The 25934-nt window shown below is 47.4% G+C and overlaps 1 protein-coding gene across 2 annotated transcripts in view; it reads left to right on the forward strand.

The window, feature by feature from the left end:
- EMC10 (ER membrane protein complex subunit 10) overlaps positions 1–25934 on the forward strand; it is an 80083-nt gene that overhangs the window by 14864 nt on the left and 39285 nt on the right. For both annotated transcript variants that reach the window (XM_069200990.1, XM_069200988.1), the window contains exon 4: positions 12591–12689. In XM_069200990.1, the coding sequence (XP_069057091.1) occupies positions 12591–12689 (99 nt within the window). The remainder of the gene's footprint in view (positions 1–12590; positions 12690–25934) is intronic.

The following is a 25934-nucleotide window of genomic DNA, read 5'->3' on the forward strand; positions in this document are numbered from 1 at the left end:
CAAGGGCATAAAAAGTCACAAACCGAGATACAACATAGCTCCCGCAGGAGTAAGGCATTGAGCGATAAACATGGACATAACAGACTACCTTCTCTAGGGCCTCCTTTGCCCTTAGGTTCTGTTCAGGACCGAGAGAAGACTTTGGAGTCAACTAAGGCTCTGCCGAAGTAGAGCCTGACGAGCCACACAAGATCTACGGGTGTCCAGCACCCCTACTCACATCCAAAGACTCCGCCAATTGGGATTGATAAACTTCAGCTTCCACACCTTACCCTCCCCATTTATTGTTTTTATGGTTTAATTTTAGCACCCACGCTCTTCAACTTGCACATCAACCCCATGAGATCTGTGTGCAAAGAGACAGGAGTATTGCTACACTAGTGTGCCACTGATACACAAGTCTACTTTAAAATCTCCACGATTCAGGATATATTCAGGCTATGCCCATGCTCAAGTTGGGTGAGTGATTGCCCAGCAACTTCAACTTGACCCAAAAACAGCACAATTGTACTTTTCTCACTCAAATCCTAGAAGTTCGTAAGGAAAGAATGTTAACAGCTTTGTGCTAACCATCTCCCCCATTGTGATATCACACTGGTTAACCAGTTCGGGGTATTCTGCAGAGATTACGGGTTAGATATAAATGTTAAGAAAACTAAACTCATGATATACAGTGCCCTGAACAAGAAGCTTAGAGCAAATATAAAGATTGACTCAATTCACCTTGAGAGGGTAATGGAATACGATTACCTGGGCATCAGACTATCTGATAAGGGCAGTTGGGATGCAGCTATAAGGAAAGGGGCATTAACCATCAGCCAAAGATGTGGAGCGATAGGATGTAAGGCTTGCACTGCAATAAGCCCCCCTCTGACACTTATCTCAGAAATTTACAAAGCCCAAATCCGTGCCGCGGCCCTATATGGAGCGGAACTTTGGGGATCTCACAGACAACTGGACACTCTTCAAATCAAAGAAAATAATTTTCCTTAGACACATATCCAGACTAGGGAAGGGCTCGCCGATGCTCCCCCTAAGACTGGACCTGGGTCTAAATAGCATTAAAGATACAGCATGCTTAAGACCACTTCTGTACTGGGTCAGACTATGGAAAACTGAAGAACTCAAACCCTTCAGGTCAGCAGTTAAAGAACTATTGCCACCTTGCTACGGATGGGAAAAAGTAAGTTGGCTAAGGGAGATGAAAGCGGCTTGGGTCAAACTGAATTTATCCCATTATTGGGAGAATCCCGAGATGATTCCTGGTAACGCTAGACGCCTGATCAAAGATCGATATTGGGAAAAAATTCATGAGGAATCTCTCTGCTCAACTGGGTTAGGTCGGCTGACAGCAGAGTTTCTGCTGGTCAAACACGAACCTCTGCCTGAAAGCTTCCTGGATCTCCCTATACCAGCCCGTGCCCGCTCTTTACTACTTCAGTTCAGATATGGAACATTGGCAGTCAACAGCTTTACGGCTTGCTGGTCGACCAATAGTCCTTTATCTGACAAATGCATAAACTGCCATCTATGCAAGGAAACTTCTGAGCATGTCCTATTTTTCTGTCCTTTGTACAAATGCCCTCGAGGGAAGTGGATTATTCCTCTGTGCAAAACACTGTCAACACAAAACCGAAACAGTGTATATAGAATGTGTAAATATGACACTTCCACGCTGGTAGTGAGCTCTGTTTCTAAATATTTGGCAGCAGCATGGAAAATCCGCAGTAGAATCATTACAGATCTTAAATCCACTGGTTGAAGAACGGTCTAGAAGTTAGCGAATTAGCATCCTGTCATAATAGTCTGGGCGAAATCATTAGTGCGATCTATCAAGGACATAAGACTGTATCTCCGAGCATGTTGTCTAGTGGGTTACCCCAATTGAAGTGACTCATAAGCCCCTTGGCGCATATAATTTTATAAATGGCAAGATGCAATTTATCTGATCAACTTATTTAAGAGAATTGATTAACTTAGGGCTCCATTTTCCACTGATTGACTTCTAACTTTTGTAAACAGGACCTATTGTATGTAGTTTCTATGTCTTATCTTATGTACAAATCCGTCTTAGAATAGTTTATATGTTTTTAACAATTGATTCGTATTATTTTAGCATTTAGCTTCTTGTATAGGGCAAGATCCAGACACTATTTTAAGAGTCTTGTCTTAATTATTTATGAAACTTTTTATGTAGTTTTATGAACCCTTTTTTTTATATAAGAAGTGTACTAATTGCTAATGTCTCTTTTTACCTGATTGTCTATGGTTTTTATCCTTCTGTATGTATGATTATTTTTTAATTTCTCAAATGGTCCAAACCTGGACCGAATAAACTATTGATTGATTGACACTGGGATTCACGCTTGATACTTCCCTATTCATGATACTTGATACAGAGTCTCAAAAGCAGTGAACTCATAACTTCACGCCCCCCCCCCCCCAAAAAAAAAAATAGTTCTCTCCGCTGCTCTGCTCAAATCTGATCTTATTGAGACTGTACTGTCAATGCAGACATGTCCAATCCACATACCCCCAATTCTCTTTGTATTACATTGGATTGCTGTTAAAGGGAGAACTAAGTTTAAACTGGGTGTCTCATACAAGCCCCTGCATCACACTGCACCCTCTTATCCCAAAGATCTACTCCTAATCTAAGCACTCAAATGAGACCTGCAAAGCAAAGGGAGATTCTTTATTGAAACTTTGTAATTTATAATCTCCCATGTCTAAAGTCAGTCTTTCTCATGAGCTGCCACCACTGTGTGTAACTCGTCCAGTTGGTCTGAGATTGAACCCCAATTTGATGTCCTCCTCTCGACCATTAAGGACTCAGCTTTTCAGACTGTTGCACCTGGCCCTTTTTGCAGGGTCATCCCCAGTCTTTTTGCCTCCTTCCTCCTCATTTTTCTGACCAGTTTTTGTTGGCTTTAGGACTCTGGGCACTTTACCACTGCTAAAACAGTGCTAAAGTGCATATGCTCTCTGTGTAAATTGTACTGTTGATTGGTTTATCCATGATTGGTATATTTGATTTACTGGTAAGTCCCTAGTAAAGTGCACTGGAGGTGCCCAGGGCCTGTAAATCAAACGCTACTTGTGGGCCTGCAGCACTGGTTGTGCCACCCACATTAGTAGCCCTGGAAACATGGCTCAGACCTGCCACTGCAGTGTCTGTGTGTACAGTTTTAAACTGCCAATTCGACTTGGCAAGTGTACCCACTTGCCAGGCCTATAACTTCCCTTTTACTACATGTTAGGCACCCCTAAGGTAGGCCGTAGGTAACCCCAGGGGCAGGGTTCAGTGTATGTTTAAGGTAGGACATATACTAGTGTGTTTTATATGTCCTAACAGTGAAATACTGCCAAATTCGGTTTTCACTGTGCAAGGTCTAGATTAACATGGGGGCTGCCTTTAAATATCCTTAAAGCACAGATTCCCTTTGAGTGCAGAAATAAATGTGGAGTTTAGGGTCTCTGAACTCACAATTTAAAATACATCTTTTATTGAAGTTGTTTTTTAAATTGTTTGAAAATGCCACCTTTAGAAAGTAGGCATTTTCTTGCTTAAACCATTCTGTGACACTGGCTGTTTGTGGATTGTGTGTCTGGGGCCTGGCCTGGATAAGGAAGGATCTGTCAAACACTTAAGACTGTGCTTTGAAGTTTGCCAACTTCAATGGCAGAAAAGGGTATAAGAGGAAGACCCAATACCCCAGACTTTTAGAATCTTTCTGGAATCAAGAGGAACCTCTGCCAAGGAGAAGAGCTAAAGTGCTGGTGGAGGAGTACTGTCCCTTTGCTGTGTTGCTTTGCTGGACTGGCCTGCAGTTGCTGCTTCTGCCTTAAAAGAGTGCAAAGGGTGAACTTTGCTGTGTGTCCTGCTTGAGAAAGTTCTCCAAGGGCTTGGCGTAGAGCTTGCCTCCTGTTGGAAGTCTCAGGGACACCAAAGACTTCAGTTTCCTCGACCTGCAGCACTGGGAAGTGTGTGTTTAAGCTGCTCAAGAGGAGAAACCACTGCGATGCCTCGATGCCGCTGGCCTGCACCGTGACCTGCCAACACCGCACGGAGTCGCATTGCCCTGCTTCGCACCGTGACCCTAGTCTCACCGACGCCGTCATCGGACGACTTCACCAAGCCGCTGCTCGCACTGCGACCTGTGGGCCCTGCACTCCGACATTGCCTGCTCACACCACAGCCTGGGCATCCCGACGTCACCGCTCCTGCTGACACTGGCGCCGCTCCCTGCACCGTGGCCTGTGGACACCGCTCATGAGGCACACGAAGCACCATCCCGTCCTAACCCGTAGCCCCGGTCCACCAATGCCAGCATCATCGACTCCAGTGTCGTCACCACGCCTACACTGTGGCCTGTGGACACTGCTCATGAGGGTCACAAAGCATCGTCCCGTCCCGCACTGCTGGCTTGGGCCTACCTACGACAGCGCTTCAGCAACAACGACGGCCCTGCGTGCACCATGACCTGGTGATACCGCACATCACAACCCCCTGCTTCTCACCGCAGCCCTGGTCTGACCGACGCTGTCGCCGAGCCGCTGCCTGCACCGTGACCTGTGGGCACCGCACAGCGCATTGTCCTGCTTCGCACTGCAGCCCCGGCGCCATGTACGACCAGCGCTCATGACTTCATCAGCCCAATGTTCTATCCGCACGCGTATGACTTCAAGGGCCCTACGACTCCCGCTCCGAGCCCCGGAACCGACACAGATGCCACTCTCCATAGCTCACCACGAGGATCACTACGCCCTGCAAATCCAAGGTACTGTTTGCGGGTCTTACCGACACCGTAGCTGGTCCGCGACGCTGCTGTCGGCCTGAACTGTTGGTTTTGTTTATCACAACGCTGTGATAGCCCCAGGTGGAGCTATCGACTTCAAGGAAATGTATTTTTAAGATTAATCTTACAAAATTCATATCTTTAGCACTGTATGTTGGACTTTTATCATTTTGGTCTTGTTTTGCACAGATACATATTGGCTATTTTTCTAAAACTGGTGTGGTGTCCTTTTGTAGTGTTTCCACTTATTTCTGTGTGTTATGGGCAAATGCTTTACACATTGCTTCTGAGATGAGCTTGAATGCTCGTGCCAAGCTACCAAGGGGGCGAGCAGGGGTTATCTGAGCGGGTATCTCCCTTATCCTGACTAGAGTGAGGGTCCCTACTTGGAAGGGTGCAAATGTACTGCCAACTAGAGACCACATTTCTAACACAGACTATATCTTCCCAATATGTAATCACCAACTAATACACTACTATGTTTATTCAGTCACTTTTGTCTCATTCACTGAAGTTGTTGATTCACTGATTTTCATTGTAACATTTTTTTATACAGTTCTTGTGCTTTCATGTGACAATGTGCTATAAAGTCCTTGGAAAAAAATGTGTCCTCTGCAGAGCACCTCCTAGTCTTGCAGCTTTATTAGTTGTTTTTTTGGCAGCTCCTCTGATTGGTAAGGATAGACTGATACAGGACTTGGCTCTGAAGAGGCAGTTTGATGATCTAGGACTTTCCTTACTTCATATTAAACGGAGACATGTCTGACCAAGCAGTTTTATTTTAGACTTACTCTAAGCTTGCATTGCAACATGAATTATTCATCAAATAACATATGATGCCCTTCCCTACGGACTTCAATGTGGAATTATTATTCCCTGTGCTGCATTTACAGTCTGCGTAGAGTTTGCCCTTTTCACGTGATAAGTCTGTAAACTACATTCAGCAGTTTGAAACTTGTGTAGAACACTGGCTGGCTTGCGAGGTATGGGTTTAGCTGAAGAATTAAATTGCCTGTTGTGAAGATTCTGAGGAAAAGTCAGGTATTTGCTACGCAGCGTTTTACAACACTTATGACAGTCTTAAATATATTTCCTCTTTTAAAATGTTGTATTGCTTTTTTGAAAAGCACTAAATTCTGTTACATTGAAGCTAATTGCATTTCCAACAACATATGCTCTGAAATTGTTTCATGTGGTTACTTAATATGTTTGCAGTATATGTGGCTGTAAATACACATGCTTTGGGTACTCCTGCCATCTAGTGTTTGCAAGTTGTTGTTTTTCGAAGAAGTCTTTCGAGTCACGAGATGTGCTGTGACTCCTCTCTATGTTCACAATGTGCATGGCCGCCAAATCCATCTTAGATTATTATTATTTTTTTCCCCACCATTGGACTCGGAAGGCTATGAGACACGTTTTTCTAAGCCCACACAGTTCAGTTTTGACGTAAATGTTTTGGAAGTATAAACCGTGTGTTGACAAGACTCTGACTCGCTTCTTCACTGGACTGCTGACCACCACTTGACAGCCTGGACATTGGAGGCCTCTCCGCAAGCCTTAGGGGGCCGCATTTCATCCCTCTGCCATCAACACCAGAGAATGCAGACTGGAAGGGGCAGATGGAATGCCCCCCGCTTGCAACATTCCACCCCAGTGCAACTCAAAGTATCCGTGGATGAATAATCAAGACATCTGCAATTTGTGTCTCTCCCCTGACCACAATGACGACGCCTGCGAATCCTGCCTCACCTTTCACTTGAAGACAAGGTACCATAGAAAGAGGCACTCGACACACCATAAGCTGCACACAAAGGCATCCTCCGAAACGCCAGATATTTCAGTGAAGAATATCCGTTTGGCATAGAAGAAGGCAATGCTGTAGGTCCATGTGGGGCCCCGATAGCCCAGTCAAGAGACATTCCCAGTGAGTGAGCCAGAGCATGAGGAAGAACTTGAGCTAATGCGAAGACCACTGGCCCTCAAACTAAGATGACACCCAGGGTTGTTAGCACTCTACCTGTCTTTGAGAGCCACGCGACCAAGCTAGGTCATAAAAAGTCACACATCGGGATACAACATAGCTCCCGCAGGAGTCAGGCATTGAATGATGAACATGGACATAACAGACAACCTTCTCCAGGGCCTCCGTTGCCTTTAGGCTCTGTTCAGGACAGAGAGAAGACTTTGGAATCAATTAAGGCTCTGCCAAAGTAGAGCCTGACGAGCCACACAAGATCTACGGGTGTCCAGCACCTCTAGTCCCATCCAAAGACTACGCCAAGGCCCCACTAATCCTGAAGATCAAGTCTGTGCTAAAAATCTTGTTGATGCCAAAAGCTTTGCTGACAGATGGATCTAAGGCTCACTGACACCAGTCTAAAGTGTCTTTTCATCCACCCTGTCATTGGTAAGATCTTAGCAAATCCACCTCCGCCAAAGCCGTCAAAAACACTTTCTCGCAATAGACAAAACATTCTCGGAGCCAATTTGGACATCACTGAAGAAACTCACAACACAAGCCTTCTTCCTTATGTTCCACCTTTGCCGTCTTCTTCACCTATGTCACCAACTTCACTACCTCCACCACCTTGCTTACACACACTACCTCCCGTGCCTTCACCAGAGTCACCTGAAGGGTCCCCACGCACCTTTTCGAATCCAGGCTGCCCATGTGATCCTTTTGACCCATAGGATCAGCCCTTGGACACTGGGTCTTCTTATGATCCCTGGAAAGAATACAGTGTCAGTCTCCTAGTGATCCTAATTTGGGCCGCTAGCCGGTTAGGGCATGCCCGTAGGCTGGTACCATGGCCTACCATGAGGTCATTTATAGGGTTATGGCACACCATAAAGTAGACATGCATATCAAGGAGGAAGAGGACTTCTTAATGGAGACACGTTCCAAGTCCAAACGCTCTGTCTAATTCGTACCCATACCTGCACAAATCTGCCCCTGAAAAAGTCAAGCGACGAGTAAAGTCTACTGTGGTAACGCCTGAGGTAGTGAAAAAATCTAAGTTCTCATCCAGTGATGCTATCTATATCAGGGGTCAGGTACCCACCCCTGCTCATGACTGGACCACCTTGTACACTGCCGGCAAACAGCCTCCTCGCCTCGCCTTATAATAAGGCCTAAAAAGTAATTTAAGGGAATTATGAGGCATGGCGAGTTTGAGTAAATTTGCTCACTAATGCTGGAAGCGGGCAGGAAGTAGTAGTTTCAGGCCTGGAATGCCACGTGAGTTGATGCACACTCTGAAACTTGCATTTTTTTTAATAGATATTCAACAGCTACTCTCAAACCTTTTCCTTCCCTCACAAGGGTAGAAACCAACCTTTTAGGGGGTTGGAGTCTCCACTTAAATACGAAAAAAAAGCTTGAACGAGCGAACTTGCACTCAACAGATTTTCACATTAGCAAATACACCTTTACATATTTGTTCATGCAGAAATAGAATTCACAATTGTTTGCCTGAGTACACCTGGAAACCAAAAATTGTTGCAGGTTTCCAGGCCTACGTCGGTGCACTCTTGTGAACCCTTGATGAATGTAAATCTCTATCTATACAACATCATAAACTTGTGGGTGCACTTTTTCTTTAAGAATAGGGCCCCTGGTTTATTTATCTTTTATTTCTGGTGTTATCCAACACCTTCTGATTTTAAGAAAATAATATATAGATTGTATTTATAAGGGCTTTGAGCCAAGACTCTTTATTCATTGGTCTTTTTGTGTTTCGTTCATATTTTTATTGCACCTACCATAGGAAATACCATGGGTGCAGGGCCAGTGCACTACAGCCATTGGCTTACCTCTTTGTGAGTGATGTAATTTTGCTGTTTCACAAAGTGCACTTACACACACAAAGTAGTCCCCTGCTACAGACTTGCTTCAAAATATCTCTCTTTGAAAGTGACTGCATTTGAGATATATTATAACCTAGATGCTCCCAGAAATAGAGGTGAAGAAAAGGCATTTGACTTTGTCAGTTGGTCATTTGTGGAATGCTTTTTGGTGAAATGCATGACCTTTGCTGTATTCTTTTTTATAAACCTCAAATGATAGCTAAAGTTGCTGTCTATACAAATGGGTAAGATTAGTTCAATAGAAAATGTAAGCTGTGAACCTGACAATAATGCGCCTTCCCCTAACATTTTGGTTTTGCTATGGTAGCCCATGTGTCTTTGAGTAGACGAAATACAGGACTTGCCTTATTACCTGCTCATTGAGGAACTTAAAACTCTGCCTTAATCATATGATTTGTTACTGTTCACCTGTAATCTCAGGGTCGTCACCAATTATCTTATATGAGATCTGAAAAAGATGGAGTGCCTGAGTACTAGTGGGCAGGCTGTGTGTGAGTGGAAGGCCAATGGAGAGAATGGCCACCAGGGGACCCCAGGTATATTCAAAGTTTTCATAGATATCCAGGAGAATGTCAGCTATCCTCTCCATTCTCAAGGCCTGCCACAACCAGTCATACCAGTGGGCCATCGAGGGTACCACAGTTTGGGTTTTTTTTTTCTTCCAAAAAGCTGCCAGCACTGTCATGGCCGCCCCTACGCATAGCCACATAATTGAACGATTGACCTAGGTTTGGCATTTAAGGGTCTTGTCACGTAGTTCCAAAAGGGAGAAGCCTGGTGTAGATGGGATCGGGTACACCACTGTGTCTTTAATTTGAGCTAAGACTTCAGACCAGAAAGGGCAGATTATTGGACAGTTCCCATAATATGTGTTGGAAGTCTCTGAGCAACCTGCACCCTCTCCAGCAGAGATTGGATGTGTTGGGGTAAATTCTTTTTGACTTTAGATACCAATGATGTAGTATTTTATAATAGGTGTCTCTCATCCCCATAGAAAGGTTGAATCTAGGTATGTTGCACCATAACTTCCGCCATTGCTCATCGATTATCGTGTCCCCTAATATATCTGTGCAGAAATCTGTGACGTGGCTGAATTTTGGGGGTGATATCAAGTATAACTGAGAAGAGGAAGGAGATAGTACCTTTAGCCACCCTCGCTTGTCTTACAAATTTCTCATTCAGAGAAAGGTCTCTGGTGGCTGCTACTCTCACATCTGGGTGAAGTATGCAGTGTTTCAGTTCAACGTAATGCTATCTCAGAATTTGGCAAGCCAATGTCTTGTTGGCGTTTTTCAAAGTTGAAAACATCCGTGAAACAAGTCAGAAATGGTGAGAGACCTTCCCTCCCTCCAAAGTTTGAAAGGACCCGCAGTAAGTGCTGGCAGAAAGGAAAGGCAGGGTTAAAATGAGTGTCTCATTAGTGAGGGAAACGTAGCCCATACAGCTCAGTGATTTGCGCCATTCCATGCTTTGAGTTGTTTTTGTAGGGGGTGCTAAAGTATGCAATGGGGGGGGGTCAGTCTGTTTTCGGCTTCCATAAAATGTCCCAGATATAGTGGCCTACCACAGTCTGATCCATATGGAGCCAGTGTTTATCCGATTTTCTCGAAGACCATTCGGATATCACACGTAGCTGCGCCGCTTTATTGTATGAGGAAAAGCCAACCCGCCAGCCTCCTTGGGTAAGCGCAACAGTTTATAAGGGAGCCAGGCTCTGCGATCCTGCCATCTGAAGCTGGTCACTAGAGAGCAGAATGTAGAAGAAAAAATCCCGCTATTTCAATTGGAAGTCCTTGAAAAAGATATAGAATGCTTGGTAAAAGTCATTTTTATTTCATGAATATGAGCTAGCCATGAGAAATACATGGGAGCCCATATTTTAAGATCAGCTTTACGTTGTTGAAGAAGCAGAGGGTAATTTGCACGATTATAAATCTGAAATCTTGGGAGTGATTTTATCACCAAGTAATTAAGATCCTTTTTAACCCATTGGAAGGGGTGGGGCAGAAGGAAAGATTTATGAAGGTTGATAAGATACCCTGCAACTATCTCATAAAGTGCCATTTCCTGCTGTAAAGCTGCGAGGGACGTCTAGGGGGTAGTTGGAGAAAGTAGTACATCATCGGCAAATAGCCACATTTTGGGGTCAATAGACCCAAGTGAGGGGCCCTGAATTGATTGCTCATCTCTCACCTTGGCCTCAAGGGACTCTATACTGAGGGCGAATAAAAGGAGGGAAGAGCGACCACTCCTGGCGGGTAGCCCCCTCAAATTTAATGAGATCTAAGCCCATGTCGTTCAGTACTACATGCAATAGTGGATTCGCGTAGTTAGCCTGATCACGTTGATAAATTGTTTGCAGATGCCGAAAAGGTAGAGAGTGTGGAAGAGAAAGGATCATTCCACCCTGTTGAAGGCTGTTTCCGCATCTAGTTGCCAGTAGGACTACTGGTATGAGTTTTTTTTTTTTTTTTTCTTCAACCACATGGACCACCCTCCTCAAATTATAATGTGCCTGTCTCCCCTTAATAAATCCCAAATGATCGGGATGAATCAGATCCGGTATAATGGCTTTTAACCACATAGCTAGGATGAAATATAGAATTTAAAGGATGGTAATCTTATAGTCAGGGCTACTGGAATTATGCGATTCAGCAGCAGTGGCTTTTTTTCCCATAACTATGGATTTGCCACATAATCCATCATCTGTGCCTAATCTGCAGATTTGAACAGTAAATGTTTCTAGCTCAGACGGATCAAAAGTTACTAAAAACGTGTGAACACGGGTTCTCACACAGTGGAAGGCCCTTTGCAAAGGCTAACTGGTCATCTTGTGCTTGTTTGTTTTGAAACTGGTAGTAAGGAGGTGAAACCTTTGTCCAGAAAGTGCTACTATGTGTAAAAATAATACAATAATGATGTAATAGTGTAAAACAAATATGCCACATAATGTGCCTTTTCTCGTCGCATATTTTAATCAACGCTGCTACATAAATTGTGCTTCCCTGCCCTGGCACACCAAATTATTCCAGTGGCTCTGATTATGGAACCGAGATGAATTACGTAAGCCCCGGACTGTCTGTGTGAGTTTACTGATCCTGATAGATGCAAATACATTGTGTTTTACATCGAATGAGAACATAGGTTAAAGGGAAAATGTATAGACCAGCATAAGAAGTTCTGGCTTTCTTTATTGATCTGGATCGGTGACTTTTTTTCAGATGTCTGTTGTTATCCTTATAGTATCGTTGTACTCTGGTGCGTGTAAAGTAAAAGTATTAAATATTTTTGTAAATAATTTGCAATATAGCTGCCTATAGGAATTCTAATTACTCTAATTTGTTTGTCACTTTAAAAGTACAAATGTAAATTGTAAAATATATCTAATAAAGTATTTGAAAGAAAGCTACTGAACTGAATGCTTTCTACACCAACTTTGTCATTCCATTACTTTCCTCCATATTTGCATCTAGTTCAGTTAGTTATAGTCACAGCCTTCCACAGACTGGTCCCCCCTGAACCTACAGCACATCATCTTAATTCACCCAAACTCGTCTCACATCCAAGATCAAAGCAGCCATTTATAAGTCATGCTAGTGTACCATTCAGCTGCCCTCCATGGCATTCTAGTAATCTTAAAAGATATGCTGCAACCTGTTGTGCCAGACCTTTCCAAGCTGAGCTACCTCGATCATACCCTCTTTCATTTCCAATCTGCTGCTTAGACTGATTTTTCCTCTATGTGCCTTTCCTATACCAGTTTCAATGCTGCTGTGTTTAGACGCAGCATGGCTGAAATGCCTCCAGTAAGTACAATATAAGGAAGAAATTACTGGTCAAGGTTGCAAAATCTATGTATAATGGGCCTATTGTGGACCTTCCGCCACTTGTCCTCATCCTCTTTTCTGCTCCTGGCTTCTGTAGGATCTGGCGAGTCTGAACGGAATCTACCGCATCAGGATTCCAATCCATTTGGGAGTTGATGAAAGTTCAAACAAGTATGTCACATCCTTCGTCCGTGCTGTGAGTATCCAGCTTCCATTTATTCTCTTTCACTCATGTCTGTGTTTAGTATTTGATGTTTGTTCTCAAAGGTAAATGTTCTTTCAATTCTGGGGTTTGTGAAGGGCACTCTCTCCTGTCAGTGAGCGGGGCAGAGTAGATTTTTGTCCTGAAGGTTTATTCCTTAGGAGTGAGCTGGTTTGGTCAGGTTGGTGAGTAGTAAATATTAGTGCTCTGTGTATTAACATGGTACCTTGAGGGGGTGTGGCCATGCAAGATGGCCGATAGGATGTGTCCTTGAGGAGCTCCTGTCCGGCCTCACTCATCCTGCCACGAATTTCTGCCTACAACCTGTGGTGCTTGTGTGCCCCTACCTCAGGATGTTGTCTCACCGAAATTGGACTGCCTGGCAGTGAGGAAGGACAGCTGGACGGCGTTGCAAGGGCCTCCAGCCTGTGCTGCTCCCCTGGGCCGTGGATAGGCCCATTCAGCACATCTGAGGCGGGGGAGATGGTGACCCTCAGAGAGGGGCTGGTGCTGTTTCACTGGCACCGGAGGAGTTGTTGTGACTGCAGAAGCTGCTTCGGGGGTCAGCCGGCCCTGGGATCTGCCAACACAATGTGGTGGCCCGTCGGCCCTTTCTGGAGAGCTGCTGTCCTCAGCTTGGGACCAGGGAGGTAAAGTACACTGTGCTGAGGGTTGGCGGGTCCTCACGACTGTTCGGTCTGATGCTCCTGCCCTGTGCCCTGGGCGGGTGCACTGGAGGGACGCGTTTGGACCTGGGACATGAATGGCCCAGGCCCGCTGCCACAAACTACTGCTCCACGTGTGGGGTCAGAGGGGTGGCAGTGCGCCCTGCTGATGGGACTACTGGCCCTCAGGACCTGTTCTGTGGCCGCCCACCCCACTCTTCCCCCTGGACGGTAGGGCCTCCCTGTATATCTGTGGGGGCCATGTTGCTGCGGGCCCACTTCTCCCTCCGCGCTATGTGGAGGGACTTCTGGCTATCTGCGGCATGGGGCCCCAGGGAGCTGCAAAGACTTGAGGGCACGCCGGCCAGTGGGACCGACCTCAATCCACTCTGCAGAGTGGACCCTATGTTGGGGGCACAAGCTGGTGAGTGGAGGTTGAGGAGCCTTCAGTTGGCCTGCGGCTGGGGACGGCCCCGGGAGGATTCTCTGGCCACTAACGGGGGGGCCTGGCCTTGGGATGATGCTTGGGGGTGCCAAGTGACTTGGCTGGAGTCACTGACGCTAGGTGGATGGGGCCCCTCGTCAAGAAGAACTATGACAGCAGACTGGGAGCCCTGCTGGTTCGATGGATCCCTGACCTGAGGGGACTGTTTCTCAGAGGGAGCTATTGTCTACCACTTCTCTAGGACGAGACGGTGGCTGCGCTGCTAGACTGGCGTGGCAGAACACAGGCATTGTGTTACTTCCTAGTGCATGGAAGTGGTCCTTTGCTGGCCTTTGGATCCAAGGACGTCTGTGAAGGTGCTGACTGTTGGCTGGTCTGTGACTTAGCTTGGAGGGAGAGCTGCTCTGGGCAGTTCACTGAGGGCTCTGGAGGCATGGGCCTCCCTGAGGACAAGAGGTGTGCACTCTTCCACATGGGCTTTTCACATGGGGAGGAAAAAGCAGGTGGCCCCTTCTCAGAGTAACACGATAGAGCAGTACTCTGTCCTGGCTTCGACATCCCAGAGGTGTTAGACAGATCACAGACCAGAGGCGGAGCGTGCCCAGAGGACTGACGAACCTTTGCGTTCAGACCTGCTGGACGTAATTCAGGGATCCAGGATAACCATTAAAGGAAAAATAGAGACAGTGGTACTGGAGGTCAATCTTCATGCCGATCTTCATAAGGTGAAAGTAGCCAAGAGCTCATTTGCTGACCTACAGACTGAAGTAGTCATCCTCCGAAAACAGGTTGCAGAGGTCACTACCTCCCGGGGACCCTGGAGGCCAGGGTAGAAAAAACTGAGAGGTGGTCCAGCCGCATCAACATCAGTCTCCTGGGGTTCCCGGCGCGCACTGAGGGAGGTAAGATGGAGGCCCATGTTGAAAGTTGGATAAGAGATGTCTTCAAGTCCGCCAGCCTGTCTCCACTATTTGCAATTGAACTAACACCCGGGGCCTTGGTGATGCCTCTGCAACTTGGGGCCCCCGATGGGCCATCATCACCCGCATCCTAAACTATAAGGTCAGGGATGGCATCATCGGTGCCTCTTAAGGGACAGTGGTGGCCCACTACGAAAATCATCAGATCTCAATATATCCTGGCTATACTAGCAAGGTCCAGGGGGCTAGAAAAGGCTTTTTGGAAGTTAAGGCAAAATTATGTGCTGCGGGCCTCCGTTGTATGTTTTTATACCTGGCCAAGCTGAAGGCCCTCTCAGGGGACGGGTCACACTTCTTTGATACCCCGGAAGATGCCTGGTGGTGGCTGGAGGTCTGGGACAGGGTGCCTAAGGAGTGCGTGGGCGCCGGGCGGTTGGGTCCCCGGTGTGGTCGTGGGCCCGAAGCCTGAACTGGAGATCCAGAAGCACTGGGGGGGATGGATGGACCCTAGGTGTCCAGAGGGGATGGCCCAACAAGAGTGATGGCACTATGGCTAGAGTGCCTCTTGATGCTGCCTCCTCTGTTGAGGAGGACCATCAGACACTAGAGCCCTCCCTGAATGTGGACAATCCTGTTGTTTAATTAAGGAGACACCTCAGTGTTGCTTTATTATGGACAATACCCTACCCATGCAGGGCATAACATTTAATGTCCTATCTGTTGTTATTGCTTGTCTTGATACCCAGTGTGGAGCTATATCTTAAATGTGGGGCTAGGGGTACTTCTCCCACGTAATATGATAAGCCATGGTTGTGGGTTCGGGGATTAGGCTGTCGGTCCTGGCAACACAGACTTTATTGGATTTACCGTATGAGTCTAGTATGTTTTGCTGTATGTACTGTATCTGGGGTAAGTTTGGCAATGTTATGTTGTTTCGTACTCCTTTCAGTTAGAGGGCGCATTTGGTGGTGTGCAGTGCAGACCTGCGGCTGAGCGCTGCTATTTTGGCAGTTACCACCGGTGGGGAGAGGAGCAATCAACCCACCTGGGTGGGAAGGGCAGCACAGTATGGCTGATTGTATGTCTGTTTTGATCTGGAACGTCCGGGGCCTGGAGAGTTAGGCAGGGTCCATTCCCTTCTTGAACAGTACAAATAGCATGTCTCCAAGAGACCCACCTGACACCAGGGTTTTTTTTTGGGGGGGGGGGTGGCACAAAAATTGGGGGAAAAATGGAGTGGCCAATGGTGCTCTGCCGTGTACTCATCCTTTGCCAAAGGGGTGGCTGTCTGGATTGCCTCTGGCATCCCATTCAAGCACACCTACAGTGAGGTGAACATGGAGGACCGTTCTCTCCCCTACTTCAAGGGGTATTGGATGGTAAGGTCACATTCTTGAATTTATATGCCCCCAACCTGGATGATAGGCATTGTTTTGATCGCATGCAGGGCCTACTAGACGATAGTGTGGGGCTCCCCTGATCTGGGCGGGTGACTACAACTGCAACCTTGATGAGGATTTGGATCTCTACCGACCAAACTACAATATGGTCGCTAATGCGGGAATGAGACAGGGCTGTCGACTGTCAATGTTACTTTTTGCCCTGGCAATAGAGCCATTGGCACGGATCTTAAGTAGAGAGCTAGAGCCATGGGGAATAAGGGTGTTAGATCAAAACCACATTATCTCTTTATGTGCAGACAACACTTTGGTGTACATGCATTCCCCCAGTAGGTCAGTGCTGATACTGCTGGGCCTACTTAGTGACTTTGACATGGTCTCCGGTCCTAAACTCAGTCTCCAGAAGACACTTGTTTCCCCTGGGGTGCCAGCAGTGGGAGACGGAAAATTTTAGATACTTCGGCATGCAGATTGCACACACGGAAGCTACATACAAACGGCTAAATGTCGACAGGGTGGTGTAAGGCCAGGAGGGTTCGATGTAGCTTCTGGGACACACTCCCTCTATCTGTTATAGGTCGGGCCACGGTGGCAAAAAATGTTTTTCCTTCCCGGCTGCCTTTACCTTCTTCAAAACAGGATGTTTCCATTAGGCACCTCATTCTTTAGGAAACTTGATAGCTTACTGATATCGTTAATACGGGCCGGAAAATGTAGCAGGGTAGCTCTGGGAACACTTAAAAGGGCCATGGACCTTGGGGAGTCTGGCTATTCCTGATTTGTGCTCTCATTATTATGCGGCAAATTTACAACATGCTGCATGCTGGTTAACGGACCATGATAATTGGGAGGTGTAGGAGGCTGGACTGGCTTGTAGTGAGTACCAAGGGGTACTTGCACCTTGCACCAGGCCCAGTTATCCCTTATTAGTGTATAGGGTGTCTAGCAGCTTAGGCTGATAGATAATGGTAGCTTAGCAGAGCAGCTTAGGCTGAACTAGGAGACGTGTGAAGCTACTACAGTACCACCTAGTGTCATATGCACAATATCATAAGAAAACACAATACACAGTTATACTAAAAATAAAGGTACTTTATTTTTATGACAATATGCCAAAGTATCTTAGAGTGTACCCTCAGTGAGAGGATAGGAAATATACACAAGATATATATACACAATAGCAAAAATAGGCAGTATAGTCTTAGAAAACAGTGCAAACAATGTATAGTTACAATAGGATGCAATGGGGAAACATAGGGATAGGGGCAACACAAACCATATACTCCAGAAGTGGAATGCGAACCACGAATGGACCCCAAACCTATGTGACCTTGTAGAGGGTCGCTGGGACTATTAGAAAATAGTGAGAGTTAGCAAAATAACCCACCCCAAGACCCTGAAAAGTGAGTGCAAAGTGCACCAAAGTTCCCCTAAGGACAAAATAGTCGTGTTAGAGGGAGAATGCAAGGAAAACACAAATCAGCAATGCAACAACGATGGATTCCTGTCTGAGGGTACCTGTGGAACAAGGGGACCAAGTCCAAAAGTCACAAGCAGCTCGGAGATGGGCAGATGCCCAAGAAATGCCAGTGGTTGGTGCAAAGAAGCTCTTACTAGGCTGAAGAACTGTGAATACTGCAGGAACGACAAGGGCTAGAGACTTCCCCTTTGGAGGATGGATCCCCCACGCCTTGGAGAGTCGTGCAGAAGTGTTTTCCCGCCGAATGGACGCCAACAAGCCTTGCTACACGCAAATCGTGCGTTTGGCGTTTTTGGACGCTGCTGGGGCCCAGGAGGGACCAGAAGGTCGCAAATTGGACCTGCAGAGAGAGGAGACGTCGAGCAAGACAAAGAGCCCTCACTGAAGCAGGTAGCACCCGGAGAAGTGCCAGAAACAGGCACTACGAGGATGCGTGAAACGGTGCTCGCCGAAGTTGCACAAAGGAGTCCCACGTCGCCGGAGACCAACTTAGAAAGTCGTGCAATGCAGGTTAGAGTGCCGTGGACCCAGGCTTGGCTGTGCACGAAGGATTTCCGCTGGAAGTGCACAGGGGCCGGAGTAGCTTGCAAAGTCGCGGTTCCCAGCAATGCAGCCCAGCGAGGTGAGGCAAGGACTTACCTCCACCAAACTTGGGCTGAAGAGTCACTGGACTGTGGGGGTCACTTGGACGGTGTCGCTGGATTCGAGGGACCTCGCTCGTCGTGCTGAGAGGAGACCCAAGGGACCGGAGATGCAGCTTTTTGGTGCCTGCGGTTGCAGGGGGAAGATTCCGTCGACCCACGGGAGATTTCTTCGGAGCTTCTGGTGCAGAGAGGAGGCAGACTACCCCCACAGCATGCACAAGCAGGAAAACAGTCGAGAAGGCGGCAGGATCAGCGTTACAGAGTTGCAGTAGTCGTCTTTGCTACTATGTTGCAGGTTTGCAGGCTTCCAGCGCGGTCAGCGGTCGATTCCTTATCAGAAGGTGAAGAGGGAGATGCAGAGGAACTCGGCTGAGCTCATGCATTCGTTATCTGAAGTTTCCCCAGAGACAGAGACCCTAAATAGCCAGAAAAGAGGGTTTGGCTACCTAGGAGAGAGGAAAGGCTACTAACACCTGAAGGAGCCTATCACAAGGAGTCTCTGACGTCACCTGGTGGCACTGGCCACTCAGAGCAGTCCAGTGTGCCAGCAGCACCTCTGTTTCCAAGATGGCAGAGGTCTGGAGCACACGGGAGGAGCTCTGGACACCTCCCAGGGGAGGTGCAGGTCAGGGGAGTGGTCACTCCCCTTTCCTTTGTCCAGTTTCGCGCCAGAGCAGGGGCTAAGGGGTCCCTGAACCGGTGTAGACTGGCTTATGCAGAATTGGGCACATCTGTGCCCAACAAAGCATTTCCAGAGGCTGGGGGAGGCTACTCCTCCCCTGCCTTCACACCATTTTCCAAAGGGAGAGGGTGTCACACCCTCTCTCAGAGGAAGTTCTTTGTTCTGCCATCCTGGGCCAGGCCTGGCTGGACCCCAGGAGGGCAGCTGCCTGTCTGAGGGGTTGGTAGCAGCAGCAGCTGCAGTGAAACCCCAGGAAGGGCAGTCTGGCAGTACCAGGGTCTGTGCTACAGACCACTGGGATCATGGAATTGTACCAACAATGCCAGGATGGCATAGAGGGGTCAATTCCATGATCATAGACATGTTACATGGCCATATTCGGAGTTACCATGGTGAAGCTACATATAGGTAGTGACCTATATGTAGTGCACGCGTGTAATGGTGTCCCCGCACTCACAAAGTTCAGTGAATTGGCTCTGAACAATGTGGGGGCACCTTGGCTAGTGCCAGGGTGCCCTCACACTAAGTAACTTTGCACCTAACCTTTACCAGGTAAAGGTTAGACATATAGGTGACTTATAAGTTACTTAAGTGCAGTGTAAAATGGCTGTGAAATAACGTGGACGTTATTTCACTCAGGCTGCAGTGGCAGGCCTGTGTAAGAATTGTCAGAGCTCCCTATGGGTGGCAAAAGAAATGCTGCAGCCCATAGGGATCTCCTGGAACCCCAATACCCTGGGTACCTCAGTACCATATACTAGGGAATTATAAGGGTGTTCCAGTAAGCCAATGTAAATTGGTAAAATTGGTCACTAGCCTGTTAGTGACAATTTGAAAGTAATGAGAGAGCATAACCACTGAGGTTCTGGTTAGCAGAGCCTCAGTGAGACAGTTAGGCACCACACAGGGAACATATACATGCACACCTATGAACACTGGGGCCCTGTGTGACAGGGTCCCAGTGACACATACATATAGGCCACAAACCTATGAGCACTGGGGTCCTGACCAGGAGGATCCCAGTAACACATAACAACCATACTGAAAACATGGTGTTTTCACTATGAGCACTGAGGCCTGGCTATCAGGATCCCAGTGAGACAGTGAAAACAGTGACAAACACCCTGACATACACTCACAAACAGGCCAAAAGTGGGGGTAACAAGGCTAGAAAGAGGCTACCTTCTCACAGGAGGATTTACTATACACAGGCATAGTAGGAGATGACACTCTGGCATGTTTACAGATGCGGGTTGGTAAATAGGATCACCCTATTCCCTATCTGGTCAGGCAGACGGCAGTGCTCTGGGAGGAAGTGGTGGGAAGAGTGATACGCAGAGCCCCTTTTGATAAAGAGCTTAGGATATGGGAACTGGTTTTGTTTCATTCGCTGGATGATTGTATGACTATGGACCAGTGGAGAGGAGTGGGAATGTCAAGTGATCTATACCCTGGGGGCACCTTTATCACCTTTCAGGGGCACAGGAAACCTTGGGGGTAGGCCCAGGCCAGTTCCTCCACTACACTGGCCTGGAGCGAATGGCTAGAGAATTATGGGTTGGGTTCCCAGCTGCACCACAGCCCTTGAAAGTTCTGTGGGGCCTGATTCATTGGGGAGAGGGGAGGCACCTAATCACCCTATTCTATAAGGTGTTGCAGGAGGAAATGGTACACGCTCCCTATGGGGCCAGTAGGATCTGGGAAAGCGACTTGGCAGCACCCATTGCAGACTCTGACTGGGCTCATGTCTGCGAGTTGGTACGGACCTCGTCTTGCAATCAACATTTTAAATTGCTTCACTTTAATTTTCTGCATTATACTTACATGACCCCCCACTCACCTGAACAGAATTGAAGCCACTAGGGCAGCCAGATGTGCCCGATGTGGGGAGTTGGCATGGGCGTAGGAAGTGTGGGGGACGCGGGGGATGTATCCCCCCCCCAGATTTTGGAGGGTGGGGGACACGGGGGACGAAGGTGGGGGGGACAAGGGGACACAATAATTTCCCCTCTCACATCTGTTATTCAGAGGGCCATTAGCGCACAAAAGCGCTACTTAGGATAGCCCTGTACAGACCATCCTCCAAGCTGATGGTAACCGAATGAAGGTGAGTCAGGAGGCCCCCTGCCCTCTCTGCCCTTTTGTCCTGTTCTAAGGGTGCTCATAAGAACAAAGGGCACAGGAGGAGAAAAGAGTTTTGGATGATTACTGTCGCCTGCTGCCTTGAAGAGGAGCACTGCAGGATGCCTTCAAGAGGAGCTGCAAAACAATGAGGAAGATCTAAAGAAAGAACAGAGTCACACTCACCGTGATGCCTGCAGGCTAGAAAGGAGACTCTGTGAAACACAATATTTGTATTTGCCTAAGATCACACCAGTTGGTGAAACAGTGAAGTCGAGATTAAGCCCAGATTTTACATTTTTACACAACAATTTAGCTATTAGAAGGGTATATTTTTCTAACATTTATGTTTAATGTTTTGTTTTCTAGGTAATGAAGTGCTTGATTACAGCGTGGCTAACAGGGAGAAGCCATATTTCATTTTGGGCCGTGCTTTATTATTTATGTTGTTATCGTTACATACTTCAGCATAATGAAGTATATTATCTTTTCTCTATCTTTTCTTCACTGTACTCTGAAACAATCTACCCTATGCCACTGCACCCTACACCACTTTTCTCCACTCTGTGCCACTCTACACCACTGCAATCTATGCTGTGCCACTCCACTCTACTCCACTGCAATCTATGCTATTCTACTCTAACCATTGTACACTACACCCCTGCACTCTGCCAGTGCACTATTCACCACTTTACTCAAAACCAATGCACTCTATCCCACTGCACTCTATGCCAATCTACTCTGCACCACAGCACTCTATTCCACTGCTTTCAATGCCACTGTACTCTGCACCACAGCACTCTATGCAACTGCACTCTGTCACTCTACAATACACCACTGTACTCTTCGACATCGCACTTTCTGCCACTGAACTCCACGCCACTCTACTCTGCACCACTGCACTCAATGCCACTGTGCTCCGTCCCACTGCACTCTTTTCTGCACCACTGCACTGTAATCTACTCTACACCACTCCACTGTAGGGCACTTCACTCTACTTTGAAATCATCTCCTCTATGCCACTGCAATCTACGCGAGACTACTCTATGCTATGCCAGTCTAATCTATCTTGCACCACGCCAATGTACCCTGCACCACTCCAATCTGCTCTGCACCGCTCTATGCTACTGCACTCTACATCACTATGCTCCACTCTGCAACAATCTACTCTTCACCACTATACTGTACTCTGCAGCAATCTACTCTATGCCACGGCACTCTATGCAACTCTAATCTACTCTGCACCTCTGTACTCTAAGCCACTCTTCTCTACTCTGCATCACTGCAGTCTACACCAATGCATTCTATGCCACTCTACTCTACACCACCGCCCTTTGTGACACTCTACTCTGAAACACTGCACTCTGCCACTGATCTATACTCCTCTCTATTCTGCACCACGGCACTCTACTCTGCACCGCTCAACTATATGCCACTCTACTGCACTCTACACCAGCGTACTATATGCCACTACACTCTATGCCACTCTACTCTGCATCACTGCACTCCACCACTGCACTCTACACTAGTCTTCTCTACCTTGCACCTCTCAACTCTACCATGCACCGCATCACTCTGACACAGTACTTTTAACCACTGCAATCTATTCTGTGCTCCCCTCTACTCTTCACCACTCTACGCTACTGCACTGTACGCTAAACCAGTGCAGTATTCGCCAATGCACTCCACACCACTTTACTCAAAACCAATGCACTCTATACCACTACACTCTACACCAATCTAGTTTGCACCACTGTACTCTAGACCACCCAACTCCACTCTGACACTTCACTATGACATTACACTCCATGATATTAGACTCTGACACTCTATTCCATTAAACTCTAACACTTTCTCCACTCTAACTCCCTACACAACTCCCTATACGCCACTCCATTCCACTTTACTCCACTGTATGCCACTCCACACCACTCTATGCCACTTCAATCTACGATAATCTGCTCAATGCCACTGCACAGCCCTCTATGCTACTCCAATATACAACAATGTACTGTGCTCAACAACACTCTACCCAACTTTCTCTATGCTAGTTCACGTTACTTTACTTCACTCTACTCCAGTTCACTCTTCTTTATGCCTTTCCACTCTACGACATTCTGCCACTCCATTCTATGACACTCTATTACACTGTGACACTACTCCACTCTAATACTACTTTATGGCATTGGCGCTTGATTAGAGATTCAGATCTCCATTGATTGCCTTCTCACTCATATGAGACGTGAGTCCGATTTATCTTCGCCGTTTTGGTTACAAGCACTCTGTAACCCTTTTAACTCAAGCTTAACGAAGGCTTAGGATGATCCTGATACTTGTCTAGGGGATCAAAATATTGTCGGCCTAAGTACCTTGACTTGAATTTGTGATATTGTACATAAGTTGGCATTAGCATAGGTACTATGAGCTAATGACTTCTTGATTCACTATTTGAGTCATTCATGTAAAAGTCGGTGTATAAAAGCTTGTAAGTCATTGTTGTGGATGCTAACCTTGTAGGAAAGTAGCCTCTTTCTAGCTTGGTTACCCCCACATTTGGCCTGTTTGCCAGTGTGTTTGCGTGTGTCTACTGGGATCCTGCTAATCAGGACCCCAGTAGTTATGCTCTCTCCCTTAAATTATGGTTTTTGCATACTGGTAACCTAGTATTTCACCCAAAATTGGCATATTGGTGCCCCCTTATAAGTCCCTAGTATATGGTACTTAGGTACCCAGGGCTTTGGGGTTCCAGGAGATCCCTATGAGCTGCAGCATTTCTTTTGCCACCCATAGGGAGCCCATGCAAAGGCTTCTGCAGGACTGTCATTGCAGCCTGCGTGAAAAGGTGCATGCACCCTTTCACTGCCAGTTGCACTGCACCAGGTCACTTATAAGTCACCCCTATAGCAGGCCCTCCAGCCCTGAGGGCAGGGTGCAGAGTAACTGTGTGTGAGGGCACCCCTGCACTAGCAGAGGTGCCCCCACGACCTCCAAGACCATTTTCCCAGACTTCCTGAGTGCGGGATGCCATTTTACACATGTACTTGAAATAGGTAACTACCTATTCCCAGCTACATAATGGTAACTCGGAACATAGGTATGTTTAGTATCAAACATGTTGGAATCATAACCCAAGGCTTTTGCAAGCATTGGTTGTATGATTTTATGCACTCTGGGGGCTCCTTAGAGGACCCCCAGTATTGCCATTCCAGCCTTCTGAGGTTTTCCAGGCAGGCCAAGCTGCTGCCACCTCTCGGACAGGTTTCTGCCCTCCTGTTGCTTGAGAAGCTCAAGCCCATGAAGGCAGAACAAAGGATTTCCTTTGGGAGAGGGGTGTTATACCCTCTCCCTTTGGAAATAGGAGTTACAGGCTTGGGAGGGGTAGCTTCCTTCCCCAGGCCACTGGAAATGCTTTGAAGGGCACATTTGGTGCCCTCCTTGCATAATCCAGTCTACACCGGTTCAGGTACCCCCTGTCCCTGCTCTGGCACGAAACTGGACAAAGGAAAGGGGAGTGACCACTCCCCTGTCCATCACCACCCCAGGTGTGGTGCTCAGAGCTCCTCCAGAGGGTCCCTGTGTTTTGCCATCTTGGATTCCAAGTTGGCAGCGAACTCTGGGAGCATCTCAGTGGGCAGTGCCAGCAGGTGGTGTCTGAGCCGTCCCCTGATAGGTGCTTACCTGTTTAGCTGACCAATCCCCCTTTCATGGCTATTTAGGGTCTCTCCTTTGGGAGGTTCTTCAAATTCGGATTGCAAGACTCCAGCAGGAATCTTCTGCATCCTTTACTTCACCGTCTCACTGAAGCAACTGCATCTGGACCCTCCAGGAACTCCACAAACTGCAACAACGAAGCAAAGACGACTTCCGCAACATTGTATCTTCAACTCTTGCCAGCATATGCAACTGTTTCCCGGTCGTGCATCCTCAGAGGACAGCCTGTCTTCAGCCTGCACCAGCAGAATGAACGAATCTCCTTTGGAGTGAAGGAGTCACTCCCCTGCTTCAGCAGGCACCTCTCTGCAACGACGACCATCTGCTTGGGTCCCCTCTCCTGTTGAGTTGCATGGATCCTACATCACGGGTGGTGGACTGAAGTGGTCCCGATGGCCCTGACGTCCTACTGTCCAACTTTGGTGGAGGTAGGAGCGTGCCTTCCCACGCAAGACAGTAACCCTGTTCACCACGTGTTTTTCAGTTGCCAAGGCTTGTTGGCATCCTTCTATGAAATTATTTGTGCACAATGTAACTCTGGCCCCCAGCACTCCTTCCGGCAATGCACAGCTTCCTGAACGGTTCTCTGGCGGTGTGGGATCCTTTGTTTTTGTGCTGCGTGGGCCTCCTTTTGCAACTCTTTTGTCCCTGTGTTGGAGGACTCCTGTGTGCACTGGCTGGTCTTCTGTGGGCTCTTTGAGTTGCTGAGAGCACCATCTGACTCCTCCTCCTGGGTAGAGTCCACCAGGTCCCTCCTGGTCCCAGGCAGTGCCATTTTCCGCTAACCGTGAGCTTTGCGTGTGCCAAGGTTTGTTGGCAGAATCCAGCGACGCAACCAGACTGCAATCATCCATCCAGTGTGGGATATCATCTGCACCAACCAGGAACCCGCATCCATCTTCTTGGGTGCAGTACTGACTGTTGTTCTTCACCAGTGGTTCTTCTTTTGCACCTTGATTCGGGTTAGCAGGGGCTCCTGTCCTCCCTGGACTTTTCTGTGATTCTTGGACCTAGTCCCATTCTTCTACAGGTCTTTAGGTCCAGGAATCCACCCTTTGTGTCTTGAAGTATCTTCTGGTTCTTGCATTATCTTCTTTCTCGTGTTCTTGTGTGTTCTAGGAAAGTTACTGTCATTTACTCCTGCTTTCCTGGGCTCTGTTGTGGGTTCTAT

Source organism: Pleurodeles waltl, chromosome 7, assembly GCF_031143425.1.
Source record: "Pleurodeles waltl isolate 20211129_DDA chromosome 7, aPleWal1.hap1.20221129, whole genome shotgun sequence".
In the NCBI taxonomy this organism is placed as follows: Eukaryota; Metazoa; Chordata; class Amphibia; order Caudata; family Salamandridae; genus Pleurodeles; species Pleurodeles waltl.